The 17,176-nt window shown below is 50.4% G+C and overlaps 2 protein-coding genes across 3 annotated transcripts in view; one reads left to right on the top strand and one right to left on the bottom strand.

Annotated features, from left to right (window-relative positions):
• The window catches only part of BCKDHA (branched chain keto acid dehydrogenase E1 subunit alpha), a 38,288-nt gene that overhangs the window by 13,646 nt on the left and 7,466 nt on the right, over positions 1–17,176 (bottom strand). The window contains exons 7-9 of one of the 2 annotated variants that reach the window (XM_083369123.1): positions 16,078–16,219; positions 15,757–15,928; positions 14,772–14,902 (exon numbers count right to left, since the gene is read on the bottom strand). In XM_083369123.1, coding sequence (XP_083225249.1) covers positions 14,772–14,902; positions 15,757–15,928; positions 16,078–16,219 — 445 coding nt within the window. Of the gene's footprint in view, positions 1–12,886; positions 14,903–15,756; positions 15,929–16,077; positions 16,220–17,176 lie in introns of those variants that run through there. The other variant, XM_083369122.1, reaches the window with a different exon arrangement.
• Positions 9,787–11,581, top strand: B3GNT8 (UDP-GlcNAc:betaGal beta-1,3-N-acetylglucosaminyltransferase 8). The gene has a single exon (XM_083369606.1). It carries the CDS (start codon positions 9,809–9,811, stop codon positions 11,081–11,083), a length of 1,275 nt encoding a protein of 424 aa, XP_083225732.1. The 5' UTR covers positions 9,787–9,808; the 3' UTR covers positions 11,084–11,581.

The raw sequence follows: 17,176 nt of genomic DNA, 5'->3' as shown, positions 1-17,176 counted from the left end.
GGAAAGGGAGGGAGAGAGGGGCAAAAGATAGAGGAAGAGAAGGAGAAAGAAAAGAGAGGAGAGGAGAAGGAAGGAGAAAGGGAAGGAGAGAAGGAGAAAGAAAAAGAGGAGGAGGGGGGAGGAAAAAGGAAGGCGTAGAAAAGGGGAAGGAGATAGAGAAAAAAAGAAAGGAAAAAGGAGGGAGGAGATGGAGGGAGTAGAAAAGGGGGGAAGGAGACAGAAAAGGAGAGAAAAGAGAGGAAGAGAAAGAGAAAGAGAAAAGAAAAAGAGGAGGGAGGAGATGGAGGGAAGAAAAAGGAAGGCGTAGAAAAGGGGAAGGAGATAGAGAAAAAAAGAAAGGAAAAAGGAGGGAGGAGATGGAGGGAGTAGAAAAGGGGGGAAGGAGACAGAAAAGGAGAGAAAAGAGAGAGGAAGAGAAAGAGAAAGAGAAAGGAAAAAGAGGAGGGAGGAGATGGAGGGAAGAAAAAGGAAGGTGTAGAAAAGGGGAAGGAGATAGAGAAAAAAAGAAAGGAAAAAGGAGGGAGGAGATGGAGGGAGTAGAAAAGGGGAAGGAGAAAGAAAAGAGAGGAGAGGAGAAGGAAGGAGAAAGGGAAGGAGAGAAGGAGAAAGAAAAAGAGGAGATGGAGGGAAGAAAAAGGAAGGCGTAGAAAAGGGGAAGGAGATAGAGAAAGGAAAAAGGAGGGAGGAGATGGAGGGAGTAGAAAAGGGGGGAAGGAGACAGAAAAGGAGAGAGAGGAAGAGAAGGAGAAAGAGAAAGTAGAGGATTCAGGGGAGCTCCACCCTCCCTCCCTCCCTCCCTCCCTCCCTCCGCGCGGCTCCCGCCCAAGGCAGCCGGCGAGCCCAGCGCCGGAGCCGGCATGCAGTCCAGACGGAGGGAGCCGCTTCGCCGCCCTGCCCGGCGGGGCTCCTGAGAATCGCACCGGGCCGAGGAGCGGACCCCTGCGCCGGGCTCAGCCCGCTCCATCCGCTATGTGAGTCTGGGCACCCCCGTCCCGGAGCCGAACCCAAGGCTTTTGCTGAAGCCCCCCCCCCAAACAGGAGCCTTCAGGGTGGGGCGCTTGGGAAGGGAAGGAGCTGGGCTGCTTGGGGTTCTCCTCTCCTGGGAAAAGGTTGGGGAGGGCGGAGACACCTCCTTGGTCTGGAGAGGGTCTCTCAAGACAAAAAAAAACCCACCCACCCCCATTAAAGAGAAAGCAAGGGAGGGTTTGAAGCAAGCCCAAAGAATCTGGAGGTTTGTCAGAAGAGACGACTAGACCAGCGTTTCCCAACCTTAGGAACTTGAAGATGCGTGGACTTCAACTCCCAGAATTCCCCAGCCAGCTCTGCTGGCTGGGGAATTCTGGGAGTTGAAGTCCACGCATCTTCAAGTTCCTAAGGTTGGGAAACGCTGGACTTAGACGGTCACCCGTCTGCTCGAGCCAGGGGGTGGACTAGAAGACCTCCAAGGACCCTGCCAGCTCTGTTCTATTCTAATCTGGAATCTGCTTGGAGCTTCAGAGCACCCGGGAGGTCAGGAAGTGGGAGAGGAGGCTCTCTTTGAGGAGGGGGAGAGGAGGAGGAGGAGGAGGAGGGGGGTGGGATGAAGCTATGCCAGGCTCCGCCGGTGCCTGTACGTTTGAGGGGGGGGCGACAAGCGGATAGAAGGGAAGGCGAAGAGGCCTCCTTGCGTTCCTTACCAGGGGCAGTACAGGTTGCAAAGTGTTTCTCTGCCAGGCAAGGTGGGACTCATCCGCCTTGGCAATGGGCGGGAGAGGTTACGCGGGAGAGAAATGAAACTGGGGGGGGGAGGAAACCCCCGCTTTAAAGTGGCTTGGTCCAGCTTCTTTTGCCCCAAAAGGGCATCCCTGCACTGGGGAGAGAGAGAGAGAGAGAGAGAGACGGGCAGTTTAGTGCAGGTTTTAGAACTGGTGAGCTGCCCAGGGTGGCCTGCGTATGGGAGATGGGTAGCATGAAAATTCCATAAATAGATAAAAATCCAATAAAGGAGAATATTTGTAGCTCAGGGCTGACCTGAGGGGTCCTTGGTGCTCTCTGGGCCTGGTGGGATTCTTGCAGACGTTTCATGCCCCAGCTAGGTAACATCAACCGTGCCAGAAAGGAGTAGGGTTTGCAGTGTGGTGGTGGTGGAGGAGGGGGAGGGGGAGGGGGAGGAGGAGGAGGAGGTCTATAGGGACCTTGGTGTTCTCTGAGCTTAGTTGTTTTCTTGAAGACATTTCATTACCCATCTAAGTAACATCCTCAGTGGTAGAAGGAAGTGGGGCTTGTAGCATAGAAGAAGAGGAGGAGGAGGAGGAGGAGGAGGAGGAGGAGGAGGAGGAGGAGGAGGAGGTGGTCTATAGGGACCTTGGTGTTCTCTGAGCTTAGTTGTTTTCTTGAAGACATTTCATTACCCATCTAAGTAACATCCTCAGTGGTAGAAGGAAGTGGGGCTTGTAGCATAGAAGAGGAGGAGGAGGAGGAGGAGGAGGAGGAGGAGGAGGAGGAGGAGGAGGAGGAGGAGGTCTATAGGGACCTTGGTGTTCTCTGAGCTTAGTTGTTTTCTTGAAGACATTTCATTACCCATCTAAGTAACATCCTCAGTGGTAGAAGGAAGTGGGGCTTGTAGCATAGAAGAGGAGGAGGAGGAGGAGGAGGAGGAGGAGGAGGAGGAGGAGGAGGAGGAGGAGGAGGAGGTGGTCTATAGGGACCTTGGTGTTCTCTGAGCTTAGTTGTTTTCTTGAAGACATTTCATTACCCATCTAAGTAACATCCTCAGTGGTAGAAGGAAGTGGGGCTTGTAGCATAGAAGAGGAGGAGGAGGAGGAGGAGGAGGAGGAGGAGGAGGAGGAGGAGGAGGAGGAGGTGGTCTATAGGGACCTTGGTGTTCTCTGAGCTTAGTTGTTTTCTTGAAGACATTTCATTACCCATCTAAGTAACATCCTCAGTGGTAGAAGGAAGTGGGGCTTGTAGCATAGAAGAGGAGGAGGAGGAGGAGGAGGAGGAGGAGGAGGAGGAGGAGGAGGAGGAGGTCTATAGGGACCTTGGTGTTCTCTGAGCTTAGTTGTTTTCTTGAAGACATTTCATTACCCATCTAAGTAACATCCTCAGTGGTAGAAGGAAGTGGGGCTTGTAGCATAGAAGAGGAGGAGGAAGAGGAGGAGGAGGAGGAGGAGGAGGAGGAGGAGGTCTATAGGGACCTTGGTGTTCTCTGAGCTTAGTTGTTTTCTTGAAGACATTTCATTACCCATCTAAGTAACATCCTCAGTGGTAGAAGGAAGTGGGGCTTGTAGCATAGAAGAGGAGGAGGAGGAGGAGGAGGAGGAGGAGGAGGACTGAAGGATCCTTGGTGTTCTCTGAGCTTGACTGATTTTTCTGCAGACATCTCATTACCCAAACTAGGGAACGCCATCCGTACACCAAGGACCCCTCAGAGAAATAAAATACGGTGACTCCCATTTTTCCCACGCGTGTGAAGTGTAGGGTCGCAGGAGCCCCAAAGACTTTGGGCCCAAAAGGAACCGTTTTTATCCCCGTCCAGCCGCTTGGGGTTGGGTCGAAACCTGCTGCCTCTTAGGAATCCCCACGCAAGGCAGGGAATGAGTTGTCTCACGTCCCTTTTTCTTTTCCTGGGAATTTCTGGGCCCGGCTGACGACGGCTCCTGGGTTTTCATTGCAGCATGGGTAGTCCTCAACTTACAGCGGTTTGTTGAGTGACCAAAGTTACAACGGCACTGAAAAAAGCGACTTACAACCGTTTTTCACACTTACGTCCGTTGCGGCATTCCCCACATGATCAAAATTCAGAGGGTGGCCAACTGACTCAGACTTATGACCGTTGCAGCGTCCCAGGCTCACGTTTGGTGACCTTCGGGCAGGTGAAGTCGATGGGGGGGAAGCCAGCTTCACTTAACAAACGGGTGACTAACGTAACAAGGGCAGCGATTCGTTTAACCACTGTGGCAAGAGAGGTCGTAAAACAGGGCAAAACTCACTTAACAACTGTCTCGCTTAGCAACAGAAGCGTTGGGCTCAGTTGGGGTGGTAAGTTGAGGACTGCCTGTATTTGCAGCCGTGTTTGCCCAGAATGGGGAAACAGGCTAATGGATTCCGGCTTGTTGTTTTCGTGGGAGACGGGCGCGCCAGAAGCGACAACAAAGCACGGCCAAATCCCAGGTCCAAGTCCCACTGGGCCAGGAAACGGCGTCTCCCGGAGCACTTAGCAACCGAAAGCCTCTTCCAGGCAGGGCCGTGTGCTTCATTCCGCCCCAACTTTCCTTTCACAATTAACCTAGGAGGCATCTCTCTCTCTCTCTCTCTCTCTCTCTCTCTCTCTCTCTCTCTCTCTCTCTCTCTCTCTCTCTCTCTCTCTCTCTCCTTCCCTTTCCTTCCTCCCTGCCTCTGTTCTTGTTCTCCTTCCTTCCTTCCTTCCTTCCTTCCTTCCTTCCTTCCTTCCTTCCTTCCTTCCTCCCTGCCTCTGTTCTTGTTCTCCTTCCTTCCTTCCTTCCTTCCTTCCTTCCTCTGTTCTTGATCTCCCTCCTTCCTTCCTTCCTTCCTTCCTTCCTTCCTTCCTTCCTTCCTTCCTCCCTGCCTCTGTTCTTGATCTCCTTCCTTCCTTCCTTCCTTCCTTCCTGCCTGTTCTTGATCTCCCTCCTTCCTTCCTTCCTTCCTTCCTTCCTTCCTTCCTTCCTTCCTTCCTTTCCTTCCTTCCTTCCTCCCTGCCTCTGTTCTTGTTCTCCTTCCTTCCTTCCTTCCTTCCTTCCTTCCTTCCTTCCTTCCTTCCTTCCTTCCTCCCTTCCTTCCTTCCTTCCTCCCTCCCTTCCATTCCTTCTATCCAAAGTCCAACAGACTCAATGACAGAAGGATGACCTGGCTTCTGACTGTTCTCCAGACAGCTCCAAAGCTCTTTCCAACTTGACCTGCCATTTTATTTATGTCCAGAACAGCTACCAGCTGGCGATCAGCTTCCCCCACTGGCACATTCCTTTCCCAAAAAAGCTCTCCTGATGGGATGTTTGGTCCTTCACGTCTTCTCCTGGGCTTGTTCTCCACCATCCTGGCAGCATCTCCTCAGATGCCAGCACTTCGAATTGGCAGCCCGGCCGCCCATGTGCCTCTGAGGCTGACCCTGGACGGCTTCTGCTGTTTTGGAGAAACGTGCATCGTTCTTTGGGGGAAAAAAAGATACAGATAGTCCTCTATTTACAACTGGAACTGCAGCCAGAAGTTGTGTCAGCGGTGAAGCAGCTCATCACACGACTAACCGTGCCCAATTTTAACCCCCCCTTTTTTGCAGCCGTTGCTAAGTGAACGTCAGAGTCATTAAGCAAATCCATTGTCCACAATAGGCTTTATTTGCCAGAAATTGGTAATAAATACCCAGCAAAAAACCGTTGCAAATTGTGGCCCTGTGGCTGTGGGAAGCTCTGAATGGCCTAAATATGAGCTTATTGCCAAACACCCAACACGCAATCGCCTAATTTTGCCCCCACCTAACCCTGAGCATCAAAACCTAGAAGAATTTGGCTTGTAAATACGAGCCCCAAAATTCAAGCCCCAAATTTCCTTTGCTAAGCAAGGCAGTTGTTTAAGTCAGTTTTGCTCCGTTTACACCTCACTTGCAGTTGTTAAATGAATCATTCATCATTAAGTAAATCCAGCTTCCCCATTGACTTTACTTGTTGGAAGCTGGCTGGGAAGGTTATAAATGCTGATCACGTGACCCCGGGACACTTGCAACTGTCATAAGTACACGCCAGTGGCCAAGGGCCCGAATCTTGATCACATGACCGTGTTAGGGATGCTGCAACGGTCGCATGTATGAAAACCGGTTGTAAGACACTTTTTTTTAGCACTGTTGTAATTTTGAGCCGCCACTAAACGAATGGTTGTAAGTTGAGGATTACCTGTACCGTTTGGGGGGTCCATCATAACCTCAAAAATCATTAATTGAGTGGTCGTAACTCAAGGACTACTTATACATGTTAATAAAATAAGCTAGGAAATAGCAATCTGGCCAGTCTGAATGTTTTTCAGTGCATTTGGGAAGACCTGAGCCAGTCTGCCTGTTTCCTTTCTGCCTGAAGAAGGAGATGGCTGGCATAAAAATTAAATAGTTAAAAAGTGAGAGAGGATCATAATTTGAAGAGTTTCCTTCTTGAGCAGGTGGGGATGGACTAGAAGACCTCCAAGGTCCCTTCCCAACTCTTCTGTTATTCTGCAATTTGTCTGAAATGGTGTCAGGCTTCCTGGCTGAGCAGGTGGGGTTGGACTAGATGATCTCTGAGGTCCCCTCCATCTCTTCTGTTATTCTGAAAAACCACACTAGTAAACTGTGTTTACTTTGAGGATCTAAAAGGGAGCTGGGTAGCTGATTTCCAGAGGATCCAAAAGCCCGCAGGCAAAGGAAAAATACACGTTAAGAAAAAATATGCATGGTCAGAAGAGCTCACCTTTTTGTGGAGAATTTATCTACTTCTACAAATTGGTACAATTTGGGTTTTTATTTGTTTGGAGGAAAGATAAACTCTGTTGCAGGTCAAACAGATCAGCCTGTCTCCTGGGTTTATTAAGCAGGTCCTACTAGTTATTTAGGGACGCGGTGGCTCAGTGGGTTAGGACGCTGAGCTTGTCGATCAGAAAGTCGGCAGTTTGGCGGGTCGAATCCCGAGTGCCGCATAACAGAGTGAGCGCCTGTTACTCGTCCCAGCTTCTGCCAACCTAGCAGTTCGAAAGCACGTAAAAATGCAAGTAGAAAAATAGGGACCACTCCGGTGGGAAGGTAACAGCGTTCCGTGCGCCTTTGGCGTCTAGTCATGCCGGCCACATGACCACGGAGACGTCCTCGGACAAGCGCTGGCTCTTCGGCTTTGAAACGGAGATGAGCACCGGCCCCTAGAGTTGGAAACGACTAGCACGCATGTGCGGGGGAACCTTTACCTTTACCTTTACTAGTTATTTGGTGCATTTTAGGGTAAATATTTGAAATTGCTGCTAAAAAGAAAATGGGCTGCTTGCATTAAAGCAAGGCTGTGGAGGTTGTCCTTGTCGAGTGACGGTTTCATTTAGCAACGGATCTCAGTTACAGTGGTGGGGATGAAGTAACTTTACGACCGATCCTCGCATTTACAGCTGTCATAGGTCTGTAGAATGGCGTTCATCCATCTCAGCAACTGGAAGAGGTTGTGGACTCCAATTCCCAGAATTCCCTAGCCACCTGTTCAAGTTGCTGAGATTGAGGCCGGCTGGAGAATTCTGGGAATTGGAGTCCACAGCCTCTTCCAGCTGCTGAGATTGAGGCCGGCTGGAGAATTCTGGGAATTGGAGTCCACAGCCTCTTCCAGCTGCTGAGATTGAGGCCGGCTGAGGAATTCTGGGAATTGGAGTCCACAGCCTCTTCCAGCTGCTGAAATTGACAAGCCCCTCTATAAAGGCGAAGGAAGATCATAAACGCAGTGGCAGTTTCATTTAGCAGCTGCTTCGCTTAACGGCCAAGTTGCTGGTTCCAATTGTGGTCACTAAGGGAGGACTACCTGCAATTTCTTTCTCGCAAGCTGAGAGAGAACCAAGCTGTGGGTTCCTGCCCAAAAGATGCAGGGCTGTTCCTGAAGAAACCCATTTTTCCGGTTATGTTTGTCTAGCCGGGTCTGTGCGCAGGAATCAAAGAAGGCGAACACTGGAAAACTCATTCTGGCTCCTGGTGAGATTTCCCCCCCCCCCCCAAATTTGAGGAGAGGAAGAAGTCTTACTGGGAAACAGCCGTTGTAGGGAAACTCTTCCAGTACAGGTGGTTCTCGACTTACAGCAATTCGTTTAGCGACCGTTCAAAGTGACCCCAGCCCTGAGAAAAGCGACTTGGGACCATTTTTCTCACTTAGGACCGTTGCAGCAAATCGTGTGATTTACGTTCGGATGCCGTCATAAATAAGAGTCAGTTGCCGAGCGTCTGAATTTTCATCACATGACCCTGGGGATGCTGCAAGGGTCATAAGTGTGGAAAACGGTCATAAGTCACTTTTTTCCCAGTGCCGGGGTAACCTCGAAGGTCACTAAATGAACTGCTGTAAGTCGAGGACTGCCTGTATTATAAATTTGCTCGTTCAAACGTATTGCGAATCCTTTGCCAGAAGCCTTCACCGTGAAGGAAAGCCAAGCTTTAAAATCTACGCCAGGCAAAGTGCCCTGTTGGCATGTAGAAGGCCATTATCTCGGAATGAGAAAGAGGAAAGCCTTGATGGCCTCATCACAGTTGCAAAGGAGGGTGCAATTCCAGTTAATTGTTTTCTCCAGAACCGGTTCTCTCTCTCTCTTGCTCACTCGCTCGCTTGTGCAAAGTCCTCTAGTCAAGACCGAATCAAGAGAGGCTGAGGGCCACGACAGGGTGGGGACGTTTGAATCAACTTTGGAGAATAGGGGATCTTGTCTGAAAGGAGAAAAAAAAAGCTGCATTTGAAGCAGACATTTGCATCAAGAATATTTCTAGGTAAAGGTTCCCCCGCACATGCGTGCTAGTCGTTTCCGACTCTAGGGGCCGGTGCTCATCTCCGTTTCAAAGCCGAAGAGCCAGCGCTTGTCCGAGGACGTCTCTGTGGTCATGTGGCCGGCATGACTGGACGCCAAAGGCGCACGGAACGCTGTTACCTTCCCACCGGAGTGGTCCCTATTTTTCTACTTGCATTTTTACGTGCTTTCGAACTGCTAGGTTGGCAGAAGCTGGGACGAGTAACAGGCGCTCACTCTGTTACGCGGCACTCGGGATTCGACCCGCCAAACTGCCGACCTCCTGATCGACAAGCTCAGCGTCCTAACCCACTGAGCCACTGCATCCCCTAGAATATTTCTAATGGCTTCTTAAACTAAATAATAATAATAATAATAATAATAATAATAATAATAATAATAATAATAATAATGTGGAGGAGGAGGAGGCAGTAGTGTCCCATACTCATTGCAGCTGCAACTTGCTGCCTCAGCAATTCCTTTAACAAACTTTCTTAATTCCCACCTGAATCAGTTGACTATGTTTGGGGTGGAGAGAGACAGTAGGAAGGCGTAAATTGTGGTGATAAATGGGCTCAGTTGTGGCCATGAATCAAGGTCATCCAGCCTGTACAGTAGAATTATTTAGAACATTGTGATGTAAAAGATATAGAGCTTGTATAATAAAAAGTCCTTGCCTATAATAATAAGCTCTATACGTTCAAAGTGACAAGGAAGGATCGGCTTGTTTTCAAGCAGCTTTACAGATTCCCAGGCCCTCTTAGCTGAACCTTTCAATTGCAGATTATTAACCATTCAGACCAATGGACAACAACTCCTCCTCCTCCTCCTCCTCCTCATCACCCTGGTTTATGGTTAACCAGTTGTGCGAACCCAGTCTGTAGTAGTAACACAAATTTCCCAAAAGTGCTTTTTCAGGAGGCACCTGGACTTTCTTGTTTTTTTTCTTTGAAGACCTTTCGCTTCTCATCCAAGAAGCTTCTTCAGCTCTGACTGGATGGCGGAGAACGGAAGGATTTATACTCCTTGCAGACAGCTGGTCCTTTGCCTCCTTTTAGAGAGTTGTTGAATGCAAATGACCAGCTGTCTACAAGGCGTATAAATCCTTCCATTCCCCGCCCTCCAGTCAGAACTTGAAGAAGCTCCTTGGATGAGAAGCGAAACCTCTTCAAAGGCAAAACAGAAAATCCAGCTGCCTCCTGGAAAAAAAGCACCTTTTGGGACAACCACAACCCAGATGACTGAGAATCTCCATAGACATTTAACACAAATTTCATTATCTGCCTTTCTTTTTTTATATATTTTGGCTGTTTTCCGCACCAGGAAGAGAAAAATGAATATTTCCCGGTGTCTCTCGATCGCCACGGCGTTGCTAACCCTGGTGGCTCTCAAGGCCTACATCGAGTGGACGGCCGAGCAGGAGGAACGATACCCCATGTTCCCCGACACCCGTTGGCAAAGCGGCTCCATCACCCCTATCCTTCCCTTTGAGAACGTCTCGCCGGCATTTGTCTTCCAGCGCTTTAACGTCTCTTTGCAACAATTCCGCCACACCATCCCGCGAGGAAAGGCCTACTGGAATGATAAACAATACAAACATTTCCGGGCGTTGGAAGAAGGCTCGGTGGCCAACGCTTCCTGGAATAAATGCCCCAGCGGTGACACGAAGGAACTGGCCCCCAAGATCAAGCATTTCAACTCGTATCCAGAGCTGTATAAGAATTTTATTCTCTACGGGGACTGCAGGAATTATTCCCTCCTGATTAACGAACCCCGTAAGTGTGCCAATACGAAAAACAGCACTTTCCTGCTCTTGGCCATCAAATCCCTGCCCGGCAATTTTGCTGCCCGCCAAGCCGTGCGGGACACTTGGGGGCAGGAAGGAGAACCCAGCGGGCTGCCCGTCCGCACCGTCTTCTTACTGGGCACGGCTCAGGGGCAGTTCGGTCCCCGCCTGCAACACCTGGTCCAGTTTGAGAGTCGGAGTTTCGGGGACATCTTGATGTGGGATTTTGAGGACACCTTCTTCAACCTGACCCTGAAGGACTCGCTCTTCCTGCGCTGGACGCTGGACCATTGTCGGGACGTCCGTTTCATTCTCAAGGGGGACGATGACGTGTTCATCAACACCCCAAAAGTCTTGGGGTATCTGAGCTCGGTGGACGCCGACAAGCCCCTCTACACGGGGCAGGTGATGTCCAATGCCTCGCCCTTCCGGGACCAACGAAATAAGTACTATGTGCCAGAATCATTTTACGTGGGACCGTATCCAGCTTACGCGGGAGGCGGGGGCTACATCATCTCCGGACCCTTGGCCCAGTTGCTCCTCCTCATTTCTCGGCATGTGGCCTTCTACCCCATTGATGACGTTTACACGGGGCTCTGCTTCCAAGCTCTGGGCATCCCCCCTCAGCCCCACCCTGGCTTCATGACCTTTGATATCGCCGAGAAAGACCGGAGCGATCCCTGCGTGCACAGCCAGCTGCTCTTGGTCCATCGCCGAAGCCCCCAACAGACCCTCCTTCTTTGGAAGCAAATTACCAATCCAGATCTCCAATGTGGAGACGAGGCGTTGAAGCCCCAACCGGCGAAGCCTCCTGGTTTCTGACTGAACTGCGAAACGGACCAGGTGGGGCTGCAACGGGGAGATGCTCAGGTCCAAATCCCATCGAAGTATTTCAGAGGGGACATCCCAACTTAGTGCACTTTTGAAGGCCAGGAGCTGGGGACGGGCGCCCCTTTCCGCCTGGCCGACATGTTTGCGAACAGCCTCTTCTTAAATTCCTTTCTGCAGAGTCCAGCAGAAGGCCAAGCGCTGGACTTGTCCATAACAACAGTCCAGGACATGCCATTTACAGATTTAAGAACCATCTTTTTCCACCAGGCTGATCGGAAAACTGTCACAGTGTCCACTTGGCCTTGCCTGAGGATGCCAGGGCTTCAAGCAAGCCTCCCCCAGCCGGTGCCCTCCAAATAAGCCAGCAACAGCTGGATTTCTAAAAGGCGCCTTCCTCCACATCTGGCACCACCAACTTGGGGGAGCCCGGAAGAGAAACTCCTGGCTAGCTGTCCCAATCTTCCTGGATTGCAGAGAGGGCGAAGTATTGTCCACAAAGTGTTTGTTTTTTTCCGTTGTGGCCTGAACCCACCAACTTGGGGGAGCCCGGAAGAGAAACTCCTGGCTAGCTGTCCCAATCTTCCTGGATTGCAGAGAGGGCGAAGTATTGTCCACAAAGTGTTTGTTTTTTTCCGTTGTGGCCTGAACTTTTTGGGGGCCAGTCCCCTCCCACAGCTGGATTAACCAAGAAACCGAGGCAAGAAGCTGATCCTCAACAACGATGGGGTGTTTCGACATGGTGGAAGAAAAATGGAAATGGGATCCTCACCCTTCCACAACAGGTGACACAGATCCTCAGGAGCGATGATAAGAGAGCCGTGCTGGCCCAGTGGTTAGAATGAAGCATTGCAGGCTAATTCTGCCCACTGCCAGCAGTTCGATCCTGACCGGCTCAAGGTCGGACTCTGCCTTCCATCCTTCTGAGGTCGGTAAAATGAGGACCCAGATTGCTGGGGGGCGACAGGCTGACCCTGTAAACCGCTTAGAGAGGGCTGTAAAAGCACTGTGAAGCGGTATATAAATCTAAGTGCTCTTGCTGATGGTTTAAAGAGGGCTCGTTTGTTTTGACTTGACAAAATGGGGAGGGGGGGAAATGGGATACCCCAACCTCTCCTGCCCACACTGCAACAACGTCCTGTTGTAATAAAGACGTGTCTCGGGTACTGCCAATCTTGGGGAGCGTTGACTGGAGATTTGGGGACAGCTGTTTCGGGGAAACCTTGGGCGTGAATCTTTTGAAAGCAGTCGTCTCCAGGTAGTCCTCAACATACGACCGCCACATTTCCATTGCTAAGTGAGACATTTGCCTCCTTTTAGGACTTTTTTTGCCCCAGGTGTTAAGTGAATCAAGGCAATTGTTAAATTAGTAACGGGGCCGTTAAGCGAAACTCGCTTCCCCGCCATTGACTTTGCTTGTCGGAAGCTCGCAAAAGCGGATCACGTGACCCAGGGTCCCAGCAACTGTCATAAATACGAGTCAGTTGCCAAGCATCTCAGTTTTCATCGTGTGACCATGTTGATGCTGCAATGGTCCCAAGTAGGAAACGTGGTCAGTTTTCTCACTGCCCATTGTAACTTTGAACGGTCACTGAACGAACCGCTGTAAGTTGAGGACGACCTATATTTCCTGCAGAGCCTCTTTAGTAAAAGCTGTGATTTTTGTTTTGCAAGGAGGCAGCCAGGAAAGCCATGCCAAAACACACAGACACGCAACATGCTGGGAAGAACATTCTGCTACGTCGCGGGGCAGATGGTGCCCCTCAACAGGTATGCACACACACACACACACAGGCGCCGTTGGCCAGAAAAATATTTATTCATTTTCCAACTTGCCCCATATGTGCGATTAGATGGGCTGGCATCAACCCATTCTTCCCTTAACCCAGAACAATCGTTATTTTCCGTTGTAACAGCTTTGGAGTAAGACTAAGAGCAGCTTGAATCCCACGTGGGAAGGCGCTGGGGGAAAAAAAATGCACCAAACATCCACAAGGAGACACTCGAACCCAGATCCCTGTTTCTCGTTCTCGCGTCCCCGAACGGATTGTCCCCACCCTGTGCACAATTTTCCGGCCTTCCCCCTTGCTCAAAGTCATCTCCCCCCCCCCAAAGAAAATCCACAGACGTTCATCCTTGGCAACTGTTTTCTAGGAAGGACACCCCTTGTAGTGTTTTCATAAATCGGCTGGCGCCACGTTCGAGGCAGCTGAATCTCCGCATTCGGCAAAGAAATAATTGGTCATGTCTCTTTCCACGGTGGGCTTCTTGGAAAACACGGGGGGGGGGAGGGAGGGGAGAAACCTCACTTCACGCCTCCAGCCCCGTCTACGGATTTTCCTAAAGAAACGTTCCCCTCCAGACAGCAATCTGGACAAATTTAAACCCTTCCACAACAGGTGACACAGATATTTGCTTGTTGAATTTGGCCTGGAGAGCAAGGAAGGTGAACGCATTAAAACCTAGGAAACCTCTCTTAGTCCAGAAAGCAGCAAGTTTAAGGCAGAATCCAGTCCATGCCCAGTGAGCTGGGAAATATTTCTGTGCTTTTGAAGACGCTTATCGACAGCTTTTCCAATCCTTTTTGTACAAAAACAAAAAAAACCCTAACGGAATCATTTGAGGCTCCTCAATCCTCGAATGTAGCTTCTTTGAGGCTCGGTCCTCACCCCCACTCCTTTAAAAATCTCTAGCCACAGCTTACTACTGCTGTTAGACCCTCTGACTATTGCTATGGTGGCAAAGGAGTAGCTACAAGGAAGAAGCTCCCCTTGGCTTTACAAATGGGGGGAAACTGAATTTTTCTTAAAGGCCCGTTGAGATAGATTTGGCAAGTTGGAGGAACAATCAAAAATTGACGGCTAGAGTGATGAGGGCCTGTGTGAATAATAAAAGATGGAACACGTTGCTCAAGAAACAGGGTGCCAGGCAGTGCCCTAATATCCAGCTGTGCATTTGAAACCCACCCACCCCCCAAACAGAGCAAGCCCAGAGCTACATTTTCCAAGAACCTAGAAGGGCAAACGGAGAGGAAGCGTCACTTGATCCAGAAACCAAATTCAAGCTGAAATCTTCAAATATCAAAGCAGGCCGAAAGGAACCCCAGTTCCAAATTAAATGCTTGACCGTGTTAGGATGAGCTCGTGATAGTCAAGAGAGAATCCACCGGGCCCCAGGCATTTACAGAAATGCACCTAGCAAGCCATTAAACCTCCTCTTAACTCTCCCAAAAAGTGGGGTCCCCAATCCCCACTTCAGTCTCTTGCCACAGGCTGACCAAGCCCCGTTTGGGTGGGTGGGGGGAACTCTCTCTTCTTTTGGGCTGGCCTTTAAAAGGAAAAAAAAATTAAAGGCAACTGAGCTGGAAGCGACAAAAAAAGCATAGCAGCCCTTTTGTGAAAATAAAATAAAACCTCGGCTGGACCCAAGAGATTCTCTGGCCAGAAGCAAAGATGAAGGATGGATGGATGGATGCAAGGCCAGGTGGGCATCCTAACTACAAAAGAAGAGAGACTTGTGGGCGATTGGGGTGGTGCTGGGGATGCCAGCAAGCCAGCCTAGCACCCTGGGGGGCGGGGGGGAGCACCAGCCCTCAGGGTGGGGAAAGGCAGACGTGAGGAGGGGATCCGGCAAGGCTGGGGTTCACTTCTCGTAGTGATCCAGTGGGTAATGATCTCCATACTGTTTCAGGTGACGTTCCAAGGCTGTCTGTTGTTTGGCGATGTGCCAGGGCATCTCACTGTAAACATCCGAGAACAAGAGCTGAGGTTTCGGCTTCAGCTTCCGCTCGGCCTCCTCAAGGGCCTCCATCACCTGGAGAAAGAGGGGGAGAACACGAGAGTGAAGCAGAACAACAGAATTGGAAGGGATCCTGGAGGTCTTCTAGCCCCTCCCCTGCTGAAGCAGGAAACCCTCCACCACTTGATTATCCAGCGTCTCCTTGAAACCTTCCCGTTATGGAGCACCTGCAACTTTTGGAGGCCAGCTGTTCCATCCATCCATCGTTCTCACTATTGGGAAGTTTTCTTGGACGCCGTTGTTACAAGGGAATCCGGCTTCCCCGTTGACTCTGCTTGTCAGAAGGGCAAAAGGGAATCGGGCGACCCCGGGATGCCAAGATTGTCGTAAATAGGAGCCCGTGGCCAAGCGCCCGAATTTTGATCACAGGACCGTGGTGAGGCTGCCACGGTCACCGTGTCCAAAATGGCCATCGCTCATTTTTTTTCAAGGCTGCTCTAATTTTGCACGGTCATTAAACGAACGGTTGTAAGTCAAGAGCTACCTGTAGCGGTACGGAAGTTGGCTGGCCGGGGAATTCTGGGAATTGAAGTCCACCCATCTTACAATTGCCACGGTTGAGAAAAGCAGATTTGAGCATTTTACGTCCCCCACCCTCCCAAGGCCACATCCACCCCTGTCTGGCCCGCCTGGGTTGCTTTTATTTTAGTTATAATTGTCATTTTTTAAAATATAATTTATATGTTTTGTGCGTTCGTGCGTGGCTAGGCACCCCTATAGCCCTCTTGGCTGGGCCCTCCCCAACGGTCCCAGTTTCTCAGCATCGTCCCCAAGGCAGGAGATTCTCTCTGAGACTTTGGGGAGACATCAGTGCCCACCCCCTGCCTGATTGGCACCCGGGCGGGTGGTCTCTGGGCTCGGCCACTGACCCGTTTGCGCGATTTCTTCCGCCAGCTCTTCTCCTGCTCCTCGTCCCACCAGTTCCGGCTCACCATGTAGTGGCGGAGACGGGAGATGGGGTGGTCCTGCTTGTCCCAGTAATTGACCTCATCGACCGAGCGGTACGCTGAGCTGTCGTCACTCGTGCTGTGGTGCCCAATCCTGGGAAAGCAAACCAGGGCAGGCGCAGTAGGGGCAAACTAGGTTTCAGCCAGACTCCTGCACATACACATACACGCACACACACACACACACACACACACACACACACAGAGTCTGACCTCAGTTCCCCCTTTCACCTCCCAACCTACCTGTAGGTCATGGCCTCAATGAGAAAGGGCTGGTTCTCGGCAACGGCCCGGCGCCGGGCCTCCTTGGTGGCGTTGTACACGGCAAAGACATCATTGCCATCCACTCGGATAGACTGGATGCCGTAACCGGGACCCCGGGCGGCTGGGGGCACAAGAAGACCCGTCGCTACGCTTGGACTGTCGTTCCAGAGCCTCTTCTGCTCATTTTTTTTTAAAAATTAAATTTAAATTAAGTTTAGCATCTAGATTCGAGAAGGCTTCCAGACTCAGGATTATTCAGCCCGTTTGGCAGAATGGCTTCTAAAACAAGAACACACAGCTAATCCTTGACTTGCAAGAGTTCGTTTAGTGACCCTTGAAAGCTACAATGGCGCTGAAAAAAGGGGCTGAATTTCCATTGCTTGGCAAGACAATTATTAGCTGAGCTGTGCCTACTGCTAAGCTTGTAAGCCGCCCTGAGTCTTTGGAGAAGGGCGGGATATAAATGTAATAAAAATAAAATAAAATAAAAATAAAATAATTTTACGACCATTTTTGCCACGGTTGCTGAGCAAATTCACTTAACGACGGCGGAGACTTATGCAGTCGTGAAGCAAATGTGGTTTCCCCGTTGACTTTGCTGCCCAGAAGCCACCTGGGAAGGTCACAAATAGCGGCCACACGATCCCCGGATGCTGCAACCGTTGTAAATACAGGCCGGTTTGCCCAGCACCTCAATTTGGATCACCTGACAGTGGGGAATGTTGCGACGGTCGTAAGTGTGAGGTCGTAAGTGAATGGTTGTAAGTCAAGGACCAGCTGTATGTACAGTTAGTCCTTGACTTACAACCACAATTGAGCCCAACATTTCTGTTGTTAAGTGAGACATTTGTTACGTGGGTTTTGCCCCATTTTTCTTGCCACAGTTGTTAAGTGAATCACTGCAGTTGATAGGTTAATAACCCGGTCGTTAAACAAATCCAGCTTCCCCATTAACTTTGCTTGCCAGAAGGTCACAAAAGGGGGTCACATGACCCTGGGACGCTGCAACCGCCATAGGTACAGGCCAGTTGCCAAGCCTCCAAATTTTGATCACGTGATTATGGGGAAGGTCGTAACT

This window comes from Vipera ursinii, assembly GCF_947247035.1.
Source record: "Vipera ursinii genome assembly, chromosome: 9".
Lineage (NCBI taxonomy): Eukaryota > Metazoa > Chordata > Lepidosauria > Squamata > Viperidae > Vipera > Vipera ursinii.
Note: the sequence above shows the minus strand (reverse complement) of the source record. Positions and strands in the feature narration are given on the sequence as shown.